We start from the raw sequence: 13,910 nt of genomic DNA, 5'->3' as shown, positions 1-13,910 counted from the left end.
CACAAGTCCCCTCCGGTACCTGAGGTAACAGCAGTCGCATCTTTTCACCTGCGCAGCTCGATCTCTCAGTGGCGAGGAGTAACGCGTGGGAGGCTCACGCTGCCCCCGACACTTCCTGATTCTACTGCGCAGGCGCACCAACCGACCTGTAGGAGTCGCTGTCCACAACGCCCGATCCCCACCCATCAGTTTCCCACCCCCTAATACGGCCAATGTGTATTAGTACGGATGACCAGCTAAACTGAAAGCAAATGTGGAGCGCTGGGCTCGAACTGACGAGCCCAGCGTTTCCAGCATTTCGTGGCGAGCGCCTTGCCCACTACGCCACGTAGCCGCCCCCCATCTGCAGAGTTTAGGTCTATTTTAATGTTGCATATACCGTGTATATATATATTTATTCTTACTGTATATATATCTTTCCACCTGTCTGTACATACCTGCACATAATCCTTTTACATATGTGTAGTATCTGTACATATATCTGATTAGCACTACACCCAGTAGTACTATTTTATATATTTTATACCCAGTTTAATATATTACTATTGCACTTTACTGTTACATTTGCCCTCTGGTTGGATGCCAAACTTATTTTCGTTGTACTGTACTTGTGCTGTATAATGACAATAAATTGTATAACTAGCTCAGTCAGTCTATGTATAAAATGAAAATGTCTCAAAATGTAGTTGAACTACACATACTCCCCAACACTGTAGACAAGTAACAGGACATCTGCACCTTTGAGAGAACACATCCAGGTAAGATGCTACAAAATGCTGGCTTTGGGTAAAAATTTCTTGTGCAATAATAATGTTATCGTGTTGTAAGTCAATGCTGAAGAGAATTCAGACTGGCTTTAAAAGTCACATGTTTAGTTACAGATGAGTAGATGCAGATTCAAGATCTTCAAAGTGCAAGTTGATTGGTAAGCAGAGGTCATCACTTTGCGCTCTGATTGGTCCAGATCCAAAGTGTCAGCGATTGGTCTTTTGATTGGCGTAACTGATCCATTGGGGATCTGTGCAGAATCGAAAAAGCCACCAGTCTTGCCTGTGATTGGACAGTTATTGTGTCAATCACTGAGGGGGTTACCCGAATGAATCTGCAGTGCAATGTCTAAGCTGTCTGTGTGTCTGAAATCCGGCAGGTCTGCTGCTAACAGGATCTCCAGGACAGAGGGCTGAGAGAGAAAGAGCAAGAGAGAGATTAATCAGTTTACAGTATGTCAGACAAAACATTTGCATGCCCGCTGTACCCCATCATTGGTATGGTATGGTTTATTTCTTAATCCCAGAGGGGAAACATGGTTTGCCACCAGAGCGAATACACATATACAAACATGAAAGACACAGTTACATGATACAATACACTACAGGATAATACACAACACAATAGGAGAGCCTCTTAACACAGTGCTATCGGTATTCCTATTTTTTTTTTTACCGCAGCAGGTACAAAGGACCTTCTCAATCGCTCAGTAGAGCATTGAGGCATCAGCAATCTGTTACTAAATGAGCTTCGCAGAGCATCGAAAATACTAAACAATGGGTGGCCTACAAAAGATAAAATGGTGTTCAGTTTAGTCCTGGTTCGCTTGGCTATGGTGATCTCCAGGGAATCAGGAGGAAGGCCAATCACTGAGCCAGCCTTTTTGATGATTTTATTTATATGTTTTTTGTCCGAAACAGTGATGCTGCCCCCCCCAGCAGAGAACAGCATTGAACAGGACACTAGCCAGGATACCTTGGTAAAATACATAGAGAAGTGACCTACTGATGTCAAAAGAACGAAGTTTTCTCAGATGAAAGAGCCGAGACTGGGCTTTTTTAAACACAGCATCTGTGTTCTGCTTCCAGTCCAGCTTACCGTCCAGGTGAACATTATTATTATCATTATGATTATAATGAGGGCTAATGGTTGTCTATTATAAGGAGACGCATCACTGATGGTAGTTTTGAAAAGGGAATCCTGTAACACTAAAGATGGCAGCAACAATGAAACTACTACAAAAACAAACTAGAGAAAATAATTAAATGTGATCCGCTTTTATGTTGAGTAAAATGATGATTTACTGCATATTGAGGTCAAATGTGATCAAAGATATTTTAATAACAATCTCTGCCAAAAGTAACTAGGGACTCATGTGCATGCATAGAAGCTGGAAGTGAAAAAAGGCCTTTTTCTATCACATATTTGTCCCTTTTGATCAAATCAACCATTCTGTATCAGTAATTTACTAGTGGCTTCAAATATGAAAGAAAAACGATGATATGCATATGACAGATTCTTAGATACAATTGATTCCTCATTCAAAGAGATAGGGGTCTGGTCTTGTTAGTCCCCAACGTATTGCCTTATTGTGTACAACTTGTTGTGTTACCAACATGGCGGCAGAGTGAACCGACCTCTCTTTAGACAGACTCTGGTCGTACCTGCAGTCTTAAGAACACCATGCCTGCTCCTCGTAACCTCAACTGCTTCAGCAGGTCTCTGAACTCACTGACCACGGTGTAATCCACGGTGCTGACGTGATGGCAGTCCAGGACCACCGACCGCTGCAGAGGACCTGGGGGAGGTGACGGAGGGAGGGGCAGGGAAAGGAGGTGTAGGACAGGTGAAGACACATCATCATCAGTACATCATCATCATCATCATCAGTACATCATCATCAGCACGTTATACACACAACTTCCTCATGGTTCAGTACCCCAGACAAGTACGCTACAAGAGACTCACTCCGCTTGCCTCTACAACAGAGCTACACTACCTTCCCTCTACAACAGAGCTACACTACCTCCCCTCTACAGTAGAGCTACACTACCTTCCCTCTACAGTAGAGCTACACTACCTTCCCTCTACAACAGAGCTACACTACCTCCCCTCTACAGTAGAGCTACACTACCTTCCCTCTACAGTAGAGCTACACTACCTTCCCTCTACAACAGAGCTACACTACCTCCCCTCTACAGTAGAGCTACACTACCTTCCCTCTACAGTAGAGCTACACTACCTTCCCTCTACAACAGAGCTACACTACCTCCCCTCTACAGTAGAGCTACACTACCTTCCCTCTACAGTAGAGCTACACTACCTTCCCTCTACAGTAGAGCTACACTACTGACACACAGTGGTGTCAGGAGAACTGCCTCTCCCTGAACGTCAGCAAAACAAAAGAGATGATTGTGGACTTCAGGAGGTCGGGGGTCAAGGACTACAGCCCCCTCAGCATCGACGGGGCACCGGTTGAGAGAGTGAACAGTTTCAAGTACCTCGGAGCCCACATATCCGAGGATTTGACATGGACCACACACATTGACAGTGTTGTGAAGAAGGCACGACACAACACCTCTACTTCCTCAGGCGCCTAAGGAAGTTCCAAGTCAGTCAGAAGATCCTTAGGAACTTCTACTCATGTACAATAGAGAGCATCCTGACTGGTAACATCACCTCCTGGTTTGGGAATAGCACTGCACAAGACCGTAGCAGACTACAAAGAGTGACACGTTCAGCCGAACGCACAATTGGAGCGGGGCTTCCCACCCTCCAGAACATTTACAACAAGCGGTGCAGGGGGAAGGCTAAGAGAATTATTAAGGACTCGAGCCACCCGAACAACTGCCTCTTTGAACTGCTGCGGTCAGGCAAGCGATACCGGAGTCTTAAGGCGAGCACAGAAAGACTCAGAAGAAACTTCTATCCCCAGGCCATCAGGCTGCTAAACGAACAATAAACACTATGCAACAACCATCAAATGCACACAGCACACACACCCACACGCACACACTCACTTAAACAAACAACACACTGCAGCACCCACTCTCCACACTTTAGATCACACAAACACACTTTATATTTATTGATAAAGGATTTGCACTACAACTCGTACACCTACTGTAAATTGTACCTAAATTGCACCTCATCCCATTTCTGCCTTGCACTATATAGTATTGTATATTAGTACACTGCATAGTATTGTATATTATATGGTAACTCAGTTACGTCTATTCTGCATCGAACATTGTACATATGTCTATACTGAACACTGTGACCTCATTTTTTTACTTCTAATTTACATGCTATACTATGTTATTTTATTTCATACTTATCTTGTCTTGCACAGTCTCTGGAGCGTAACAGTAAGAAGCATTTTGTATAAAAGTATTCTGTACTTCTGTATGACAACTATTAAAGAAACTTGAAACTACCTTCCCTCTACAGTAGAGCTACACTACCTCCCCTCTACAGTAGAGCTACACTACCTTCCCTCTAGTCTACAGTAGAGCTATACTACCTCCCCTCTACAGTAGAGATATTGTATTGTAGAGCGTAGGAGGTAACAACATACATGCGATTGGTTCATACATTAGATACTGGCCTCACAGATGCATAGTTTAATGTATACAGAGCGGATCCCAAACAATCCCTTACCCTGGAGGGCCTGCGTGTGGATGACGTGGCTGAGGTACTCTGTGGCGGGAAAACTCAGTCCACTGCCCAGCTCTATCACCAGCACATCATCGTGATGCATAACCTGAATGCAGAACACACAGCAACACATGGATGGCAGGACACTAGGGCTGAACGATTAATCGATTTTAAATCGAAATCGCGATTTGGAATGATGCAATTAGCAATTTTTTTTATTTTTGTATTTATTTAACCAGGAAGTCCCATTGAGATACAAGATCGGTTTGGGAGAGGGAGGTAAGGGGTTTTATGTGATATGATTGTGTGTTGTGAAGTTTAGACTTCAGAGAGGGAGAGTAAAGGTACCGTTGGGTACCGGTATCGATTCCCAGGTAAAAAGAAACATTTTCAGGCTCTGTGTCCCGTGCAGACACAAACACACACACACACCTGTGTACAGAACATATACAGTGCCAAGCATTGGTATGCACAACGCATAAACACACACATAGAGTACACACACACACACACACACACACACACATGTAGCCTCAAACTACATTGTTGTCACAAGACGGAGGCTTAATTGGATTAAGTTATAAACACACACATACACACAAACAGAGAGAGAGAGAGAGAGAGAGAGAGAGAGAGAGAGAGAGAGAGAGAGAGAGAGAGAGAGAGAGAGAGAGAGAGAGCGAGAGAGAGCGAGAGAGAGAGAGAGACACACAGACACACTACCTTTAACTTGGGTCTGGCTGTGTTGAAGAGCAGCAGGGCTCCAGATACAGACACTCCTCCTATGATGCCATACTGCACCCGCCAGAAACTCATCAGGAACGTCACTGTAAAGGGTAGCAGGTCCAGTCCTGTGGGACACACATAATAATAATAATAATAATAATAATAATAATAATAATAATAATAATAATAATAATAATAATAATAATAATAATAATAATAATAATAATAATAATAATAATAATAAATAATATAATAATAATAATATACTGTCAGCCCTGTGGGACAGACATAATACTATACTGTCAGCCCTAATAATATAATAATATACTGCCGGCCCTGTGGGACAGATATAATACTATAATACTATACTGTTAGCCCTGTGGGACAGACATAATACTATACTGTCAGCCCTAATACTATAATACTATACTGTTAGCCCTGTGGGACAGACATAATACTATACTGTCAGCCCTAATACTATAATACTATACTGTTAGCCCTGTGGGACAGACATAATACTATACTGTTAGCCCTGTGGGACAGACATAATACTATACTGTCAGCCCTAATACTATAATACTATACTGTTAGCCCTGTGGGACAGACATAATACTATAATACTATACTGTTAGCCCTGTGGGACAGACATAATAATATACTGTCGGCCCTGTGGGACAGACATAATAATATAATAATATACTGTCGGCCCTGTGGGACAGACATAATACTATAATAATATACTGTCTGCCCTGTGGGACAGACATAAAACACTGGGTTTTTTGTTTGTTTGTTTCTGTTTAATAAAAATAAATAAATAACTAAAAACAGGAGTGTGATCATCACTAAAAGCCTGGAGTGATGGGGGGGTAAAGGCAGAGGAACAGGAAATACCCAGAATAACCCTTCTCCCCCATATTTAAAGTTTTAAAAAGACAACTCAATACCACAAACATATAATATAATTTGGCTGGAGAAGCATCAGCAAGTCAGACCAACAAATCAGTCAGACCAACGTCCCTCTCAGGTCCCACTGATGTAAACATGTGCATTTGTGGGGAAAATCCATGATAAAACACACACACACACACACTTACTGTGTATCTTCCACATCTTAGCTACCACACGGTAGTCCACCATGGGAGAAACAGCACAGATGATAACGGCTGCCAGAGAGGCTTTCGGAATGTAGTAGAACGCTGGCATGAGGAATGCCAAGGAAAGCAACACTATCACACCTGAGAAAGAGATGGAGAGGGATAAAGAGAGAGAGAGAGAGAGAGAGAGAGAGAGAGAGAGAGAGAGAGAGAGAGAGAGAGAGAGAGAGAGAGAGAGAGAGAGAGAGAGAGAGAGAGAGAGAGAGAGAGAGAGAGAGAGAGAGAGAGAGAGAGAGAGAGAGAGAGAGAGAGACATTGTACTGCAAAAATAACAGGCCTGACCACTAGATGGAGGCAGAGACCATGCACAGGGCTGTTATCAGGAGACAAAAGCAGTAATCTCTGTTGGAGATGTAAAACAAAATGATATATTCCTGAAATTAAGTGTCCTGTCTGACCATCTGCAGAGCAACCATTCAGAATGATAGAGGAAGGAATAATGAAGGACAGATAGGGGAATGAATGAATGAATGAATGAAAACTTTATTTAACAGATTGCAGAATGGGTACAATACAGTACGGCTCAATACATACAATTGTTAAGGGGATGCAGACCTGAGAAAGACGTTTGTCTTGTTTCCATCAGGGTCCCCCATTTTCAATTCATATAGACATATATGACATACATGACATACAGATAGTCAGTACTGCTACATCTATACATTTATGACATACCAGATTTGCAAATACAGTACTGTTTGTGATACAGAAGGAGTCAAGAAAAGGGAGTATATACATTTGACGTAGAAACTGTACATTGGAGGAGGTTGGGTGGGGGGGTTGGGTACATTGGGATATTGACAACCATACTGGGTAATTTACATTGGAGGTGGTTGGGGGGGGGGGGGGGGCGGGGGGCACACTGTATAAACAAGTAACACTGTACATTGAGGGGGGGGGGGGAGGAGACACTGTACAAACAAACACAATTGTACATTGAACTATTGACAAAACCATACTAGGTAAATGACTGTACATTGGAGGGGGTTGGGTTAGGATATTTACAGGGGCCAGTGTTGAATTGCAGTCTCCCGTAGGTGTCCCTTTAGAGAGGTTTTGAAAGTGGGTAGTGATCCACATTCCTTTACAGCTTTGGGTAGGGCGTTCTAAATTGATGTGGCATAATTGCGAAACGTGTTTAGTCCCTTATTTGAGCCGAATCTGGGTTTAACATGATTTGTGGAGCTCCCTCTGGTGTTGTGATCGTGGTATTCACTGACCTTTGGGAAGTATTTTGACATGTACATGGGTACCTTGGTCGTGTAGTGTATCTTGTAGACCAGGCCCATTGCAAGTTGTTGTACTCTGTCGTCTACTCTAAGCCATCCTAGGTTGTCAAAGTGGGCAGGGGTGAGGTGGGTTCTAGGAGTAAGGTCAAGCAGTAGTCTGACCAGTTTGTTTTGAGATGTTTGTAATTTTGTTTTTAGCGCCTTTGAGGTGCTTTGGTACCATGAGGTGCAAGCATAGTCGTAGTACCCCTGAATGAGTGCTCCTGCCAGAGTCTTCAGGGTGTTCTTGTTTACCAGAGAGGAGATCCGGTACAAGAATCGAGTTCGTTGGTTGACTTTTTTTTATTACATTGGATGCCATTTTGTCACAGGAGAGATTAGCCTCTAGGATGGAACCCAGGTAGGTAATTTCATCTTTCCTTGTGACAATATTGTCACCCACTGTAACTGAGAAGCCGTCGGTCTTGCTGAGTTTGTTATTTGAACCGAAGAGAATGGACTCTGTTTTGCCCATGTGTAATGATAGTTTGTTATCAGCGAGCCATATGCAGATTCTGCCTAGTTCCGAGCTGAGGGTTTTTTCAACCTGTAACTTGTTCTTGTCAGAGACCAGCAGGGCTGAGTCGTCCGCAAACAGGAACAAGTTGCAGTCACAAGCTGACGACATGTCATTTGCATAAATTAGGAACAGTAGCGGTCCTAGTATGCTTCCTTGTGGAACACACACACACACACACACACACACATACCTTCCAAAGCTGGAAATGTGATGTGATGTCATAACATAACATAGCGTAAAATAAGGTGTTATGCTAGTGACTTACTAGTGACTATCCCTCCGGCTGGAGTGCACACCCCCGTCTGAGAGTTCACTGCTGTCCTAGATATGAAGATGACACTTTATTACCATTATTATTATTAATAGTAGTAGTAGTAGTAGTACACAGTAAATTTTGCTGAGTACATTTTACTCAAACTAAGTAAAATGTTACTCACTTGGGTTAAAATGGACTCAGTTTGAGTAACACACACACACACACACACACACACACACACACACACACACACACACACACACACACACACACACACACACACACACACACACACACACACACACACACACACACACACACACACACACACACACACACACACACACACACACACACACACACACACACACACACACACACACACACACACACACACACACACACACACACACACACACACACACACACACACACACACACACACACACACACACACACACACACACACACACACACACACACACACACACACACACACACACACACACACACACACACACACACACACACACACACACACACACACACACACACACACACACACACACACACACACACACACACACACACACACACACACACACACACACACACACACACACACACACACACACACACACACACACACACACACACACACACACACACACACACACACACACACACACACACACACACACACACACACACACACACACACACACACACACACACACACACACACACACACATACCTTCCAAAGCTGCCTGTGACAGGGTAGGCTGACACAAAGGAGCCCATGATGTTTGTCAGACCAATAGCAAACAGCTCCTGGTTGGCGTCGATCCTGTAGTCATTCTGACTGGCTGAGAACCAACAGGGAAGCGTCAGGAAATATATAATGCAACATATAATACAGCTAAGTCATATACTTATTTATCTTGGGTCTTTGTTTTACTATGTTCTTTATATGTATGTTTTACTATGTTCTTTGTATGTTTTTACTATGTTCTTTCTATGTTTTTACTATGCTCTTTGTATGTATTTACTATGTTCTTTGTATGTTTTTAATATGCTCTTTCTATGTTTTTACTATGTTATTTCTATGTTTTTACTATGTTCTTTGTATTTTGTCTTTGTCTAGGATCCACTTCCCTTCTTTTCCTATTATTTTGTTGCCAATGGACTTCCTGTACAGAATTTGTGTGTAGTATGTATTGTAGTCATGTATTGGAGTCATGTCTCGCCTCGACTACTGCAATGCACTGCTCACTGGTCTACCGACCACGGGGACCGAAACTAAAGCCCGCCGCCCGCCAGGGGCGGTCTGTTTTTACCTTTGGCGCATGACACTTAGAGGGCTGCCCGCCGTGTGGCGTGTAGACGTGTAGTTCATAAGCAGGCCCCTAAAAATATTTGTATGCGAACGGTAAAAATCAATTACGCGCACGCTGTGCGAATACAGATTATAGCCTCTCGTCTTTTTTTTCCTCCGCTGCGAGATCGTTAAAAAACTACAAGTCCCACATTGCACTCAAGCCAACGGTCCAATCACAGTAGAGTGAAGTGACTGGTTTCATGGGAAATAAAGCAAATGACCAATCGGAAGCTCTCATTTTTCTTGTTTACTTCCTGAAACTCCGCGATCAGGGCTCTCGTTTTCGAGACACCAACTTATTATAGTCTCTCTTACCAATAGCAATAGATTTTAGAACACCTAGATTTATCGATAGCAATAGTAATATAACGTTAATGCAACAAAACGAATGCCTTGCTTTGTTAATCATAACGTTGATGCAGTAGCGTATGTCGGTGTGTTGGCTGTAACGGACATGACAATAACAACGTGTACACATTAAAATTGCGATAATCTATTCTAACATTTTCAAATCGATGCAGTTGAATTTCCCCCTTAGGATCGATGCATTGTTACACCCCTACACCAAAGTCACTGGCCCACTGTGTATCTGTGTGTATAATAACTTGGCTAGCGTTATCAACAGCAGAGGTGGGCAATGGGTCCAGCTGCAGCACCGGAGTGCAAGCGATGTGATGTAATTGGCAGACTCGACTGTCAATCAATGGTCTACCTTACACGCAAACTCAAACAATGTTTCTGTACTGGAGGTGTGATTGATTGATTGATTGAAAACTTTATTAACAGATTGCAGAATGGGTACAATACAGTACAGCTCAATACACACAATTGTTAAGGGGATGCAGACCAGAGAAAGACTTTCGTCTTGTTTACATCAGGGTCCCCCATTTCAATTAATCAGGAAAGTGTACAGTAGGAAAGTGTACAGTATTTCAATAGGCAACCCTGAAAGGATTATTTTTCTAGAAGAGCAACACAGCCAAAACAGACAGTGGAGCTGTTTGCAGATAGCAAGCATTTTGACTTATCTGGCGATGTCTCGCAGATAATACAACTACAAGTATGATTATATAATATATATTTTATTTAAAAAAAAATTGTATATATAAAATATATATTGGCAGGTAAGAAATATGCTTGGCGGGTAGACTCTTCCCATCTACCCGCCACTGGCCGGTGAGTCAAAAAGTTAATTTCGCTCCCTGCGACCACCGCCACCAAGCCTCTTCAACTAATTCAGAACGCAGCCGTGCGTCTGATCTCCAACCTACCAAAGTCAGCCCACGTTACCCCACTTTAGGGACCGGCACTGGCTCCCCATCGCCGCATGAATCCGCTTCAAAGACCTCGACCTGGCATATCGTGCAGCGAAGGGAGCGGCTCCCGCGCTACCCCCGGTCAATGGTCTCTACACACCCTCAAGACCCCTCCGCTCTACATCCTGTGGCCGCCTCAGAACCACTCCTATCCGAGCTCCAGGAGTCATCAAGGAGAAGTCGCCTATTCTCTGTCCTCGCTCCACAATGGTGGAATGAACCTCCCACCACAGTTAGCACAGCCGAAACCCGACCAATCTTTTGGCGAACGAACCTTCTTACTGTCTTATTACTATATCATGCACTCTTCTTAATATACTAATATGTCTTTACTACTATGCACTCAACACGGCAGCGCCCAAGTTTCAGCACTGTTTGATAAACATTGTTACTCAGCTAAAAGAGTTGTACCCTTCCTACCGACCTGTCATACAGAACTTGTAAGTCGCTTTGGATAAAAACGTCAGCTAAATGACTAAATGTAAATGTAGTATGACGTATTGTAGTATGACGTAGGATGCAGTATGTGTATACTGTATTAACATAAACTGCAGATGACCATATCTATTGACCTATCTCAAATCCCGCCCTCTTTTCTTAATCCTCCAATCACAACTGTTGCTTTCTCAGAGGGAATTGTGTGTAGATACCAAAGGCAAACTCTGAGTAACTTTTTTAAATAAAATACTTGATCACAAAAATGTAAAGTATAGTTGCTACATGGTATACTTTTCAATTTGTACATGTTACGCTTCCTTCATGTCATATCTCATACATGTTTATGCAGCCCGACTGAGACTTGGTAAAAAGAAAAGGACTGAAACTTACCAAAAGCTTTGGCAATGGCGATACTCTCCAAAAGGCCCATGAAAGGAATGACGGCAAGCCCCCCTCCAAACCCCTGTCCCAACAGAGAACCGGGATTGGTTATGTGTTGATCTGGGCTTTTGTGGCTGTAAGAGCAAATTAATCATGTCTGTCTGTCTGTCTGTCTGTCTGTCCGTCCGTCCGTCCGTCCGTCCGTCCGTCCGTCCGTCCGTCCGTCCGTCCGTCTGTCTGTCTGTCTGTCTGTCTGTCTGTCTGTCTTTTTTATACATTTCCAGGGGAATTGCCTCAAACAGAATCCTCACCTAATCTTAAACAGTGTGTTTCGCTCAATCGTTCATTCTGTTGGTAAAATAACTCACCACTGGTCAACAACATCATGTAACTGATCACTACTCCGTCTGCTACAACTCACCTCTACGATCTCTGTGAAGGAGACCACTGTGCCGTTGGCGGTGGTGTCTGAAGTGGGAGGGGGCTGGAATGGTGGGAGGCCCGTGGAGGTTTTCCCGGTGAGGGTGAAGAACCGGTAACCGCAGGCGTCCCAGGAGAACGCCACGCAGGCCGCAAGCACCACCACCAGGGCGTTGCGCACTGAGCATGACAGGAGGCAAGACAGAGTCAGAGCACACAGAGGCACACAAACATAAAAACACAGACAGCACACAATCAGCTGTGTGCTGAACCCAGCGGCAAGCGCAGTTCACCCCTATACATGATTGATTGATTCATTTAAAACTTTATTAACAGATTGCAGAATGGGTACAATACAGTACAGCTCAATACACACAATTGTTAAGGGGATGCAAACCAGAGAAAGACTTTCGTCTTGTTTACATCAGGGTCCCCCATTTTCAATTCATAATGACATTTATGACATACGCAACAAACAGATATACAGATATATATCATGACATTTATGACATACATCATGACATACAGATATACAGTACTGTTACATTTGTGACATACAAGATATGCAAATATACAGTACTGTTAAACAGAGATCCCAACATAAAATATATACATACGAGGGGGAGGAAACTGTACATTAGGAGGGTGTGGGTGGGTGGGAGGGGGGGGGGGGGGGGATTCTGACTTTTAGGGGGGCCAGTTTCGAATTGCAGCCTCCCGTAGGTGCTCTTTGAGAGCGGTTTTGAAGGTGGGTAGGGATTCACATTTTTTTACGGCTGTGGGTAGGGCGTTCCACATTGATGTTGCATAATTGCGAAACGTGTTTAGTCCCTTGTTTGAGCCGAATCTGGGATGCACATGATTTGTGGAACTCCCTCTGGTGTTGTGGTCATGGTATTCACTGACCTTTGGGAAGTACCTCTCCTCTACATGTACATGGGTACCTTAGTGGTGTAGTGTATCTTGAAGACCAGGCCGAAGTTGCTGTACTCTGCCGTCTACTCTAAGCCATCCTAGGTTGTCAAAATGGGCAGGGGTGAGGTGGGTTTTAGGAGTAAGGTCAAGCAGTAGTCTGACCAGTTTGTTTTGTGATGTTTGTAATCTTGTTTTTAGTGCCTTAGAGGTGCTTTGGTACCATGAGGTGCAAGCATAGTCATAGTACCCTTGAATGAGTGCTCCTGCTAGAGTCTTCAGGGTATTCTTGTTTACCAGAGAGGAGATCCGGTACAAGAATCTTGTTCGTTGGTTGACTTTTTTTATTACATTGGTTGCCATTTTGTCACAGAAAAAATTTGCTTCTAGGATGGACCCCAGGTATGTAATTTCATCTTTCCTTGTGACAATATTGTCACCCACTGTAACAGAGAAGCTGTTTGTCTTGCTGAGTTTGTTATTTGATCCGAAGAGAATGGACTCTGTTTTACCCAGGTGTAATGATAGTTTGTTATCTGCAAGCCAGGTGCAGATTCTGCCGAGTTCAGAGCTGAGGGCTTTTTCAACCTGTAACTTGTTCTTGTCAGAGACCAGCAGGGCTGAGTCATCCACGAACAGGAACAAGTTGCAGTCACAAGCTGATGACATGTAATTTGCATAAATTAGGAACAGTAACGGTCCTAGTATGCTTCCT

The 13,910-nt window shown here is 43.4% G+C and overlaps 1 protein-coding gene across 4 annotated transcripts in view; it reads right to left on the bottom strand.

The window, feature by feature from the left end:
* Nucleotides 1–215: 215 nt before the first annotated feature.
* The window catches only part of slc26a11 (solute carrier family 26 member 11), a 31,925-nt gene continuing 18,230 nt past the window's right edge, over nucleotides 216–13,910 (bottom strand). For all 4 annotated transcript variants that reach the window (XM_084318142.1, XM_084318141.1, XM_084318140.1 and 1 more), the window contains exons 7-15: nucleotides 12,285–12,463; nucleotides 11,873–11,945; nucleotides 9,105–9,216; nucleotides 8,359–8,414; nucleotides 6,246–6,386; nucleotides 5,149–5,276; nucleotides 4,429–4,531; nucleotides 2,433–2,566; nucleotides 216–1,180 (exon numbers count right to left, since the gene is read on the bottom strand). In XM_084318142.1, the coding sequence (XP_084174268.1) occupies nucleotides 1,073–1,180; nucleotides 2,433–2,566; nucleotides 4,429–4,531; nucleotides 5,149–5,276; nucleotides 6,246–6,386; nucleotides 8,359–8,414; nucleotides 9,105–9,216; nucleotides 11,873–11,945; nucleotides 12,285–12,463 (1,034 nt within the window). In that variant the 3' untranslated portion in view covers nucleotides 216–1,072. The remainder of the gene's footprint in view (nucleotides 1,181–2,432; nucleotides 2,567–4,428; nucleotides 4,532–5,148; nucleotides 5,277–6,245; nucleotides 6,387–8,358; nucleotides 8,415–9,104; nucleotides 9,217–11,872; nucleotides 11,946–12,284; nucleotides 12,464–13,910) is intronic.

This window comes from Notolepis coatsorum (genome assembly GCF_963971535.1).
Source record: "Notolepis coatsorum genome assembly, chromosome: 7".
Lineage (NCBI taxonomy): Eukaryota > Metazoa > Chordata > Actinopteri > Aulopiformes > Paralepididae > Notolepis > Notolepis coatsorum.
The sequence above is the reverse complement of the archived record's forward strand: the minus strand, read 5'-3'. Positions and strand labels throughout refer to the sequence as shown.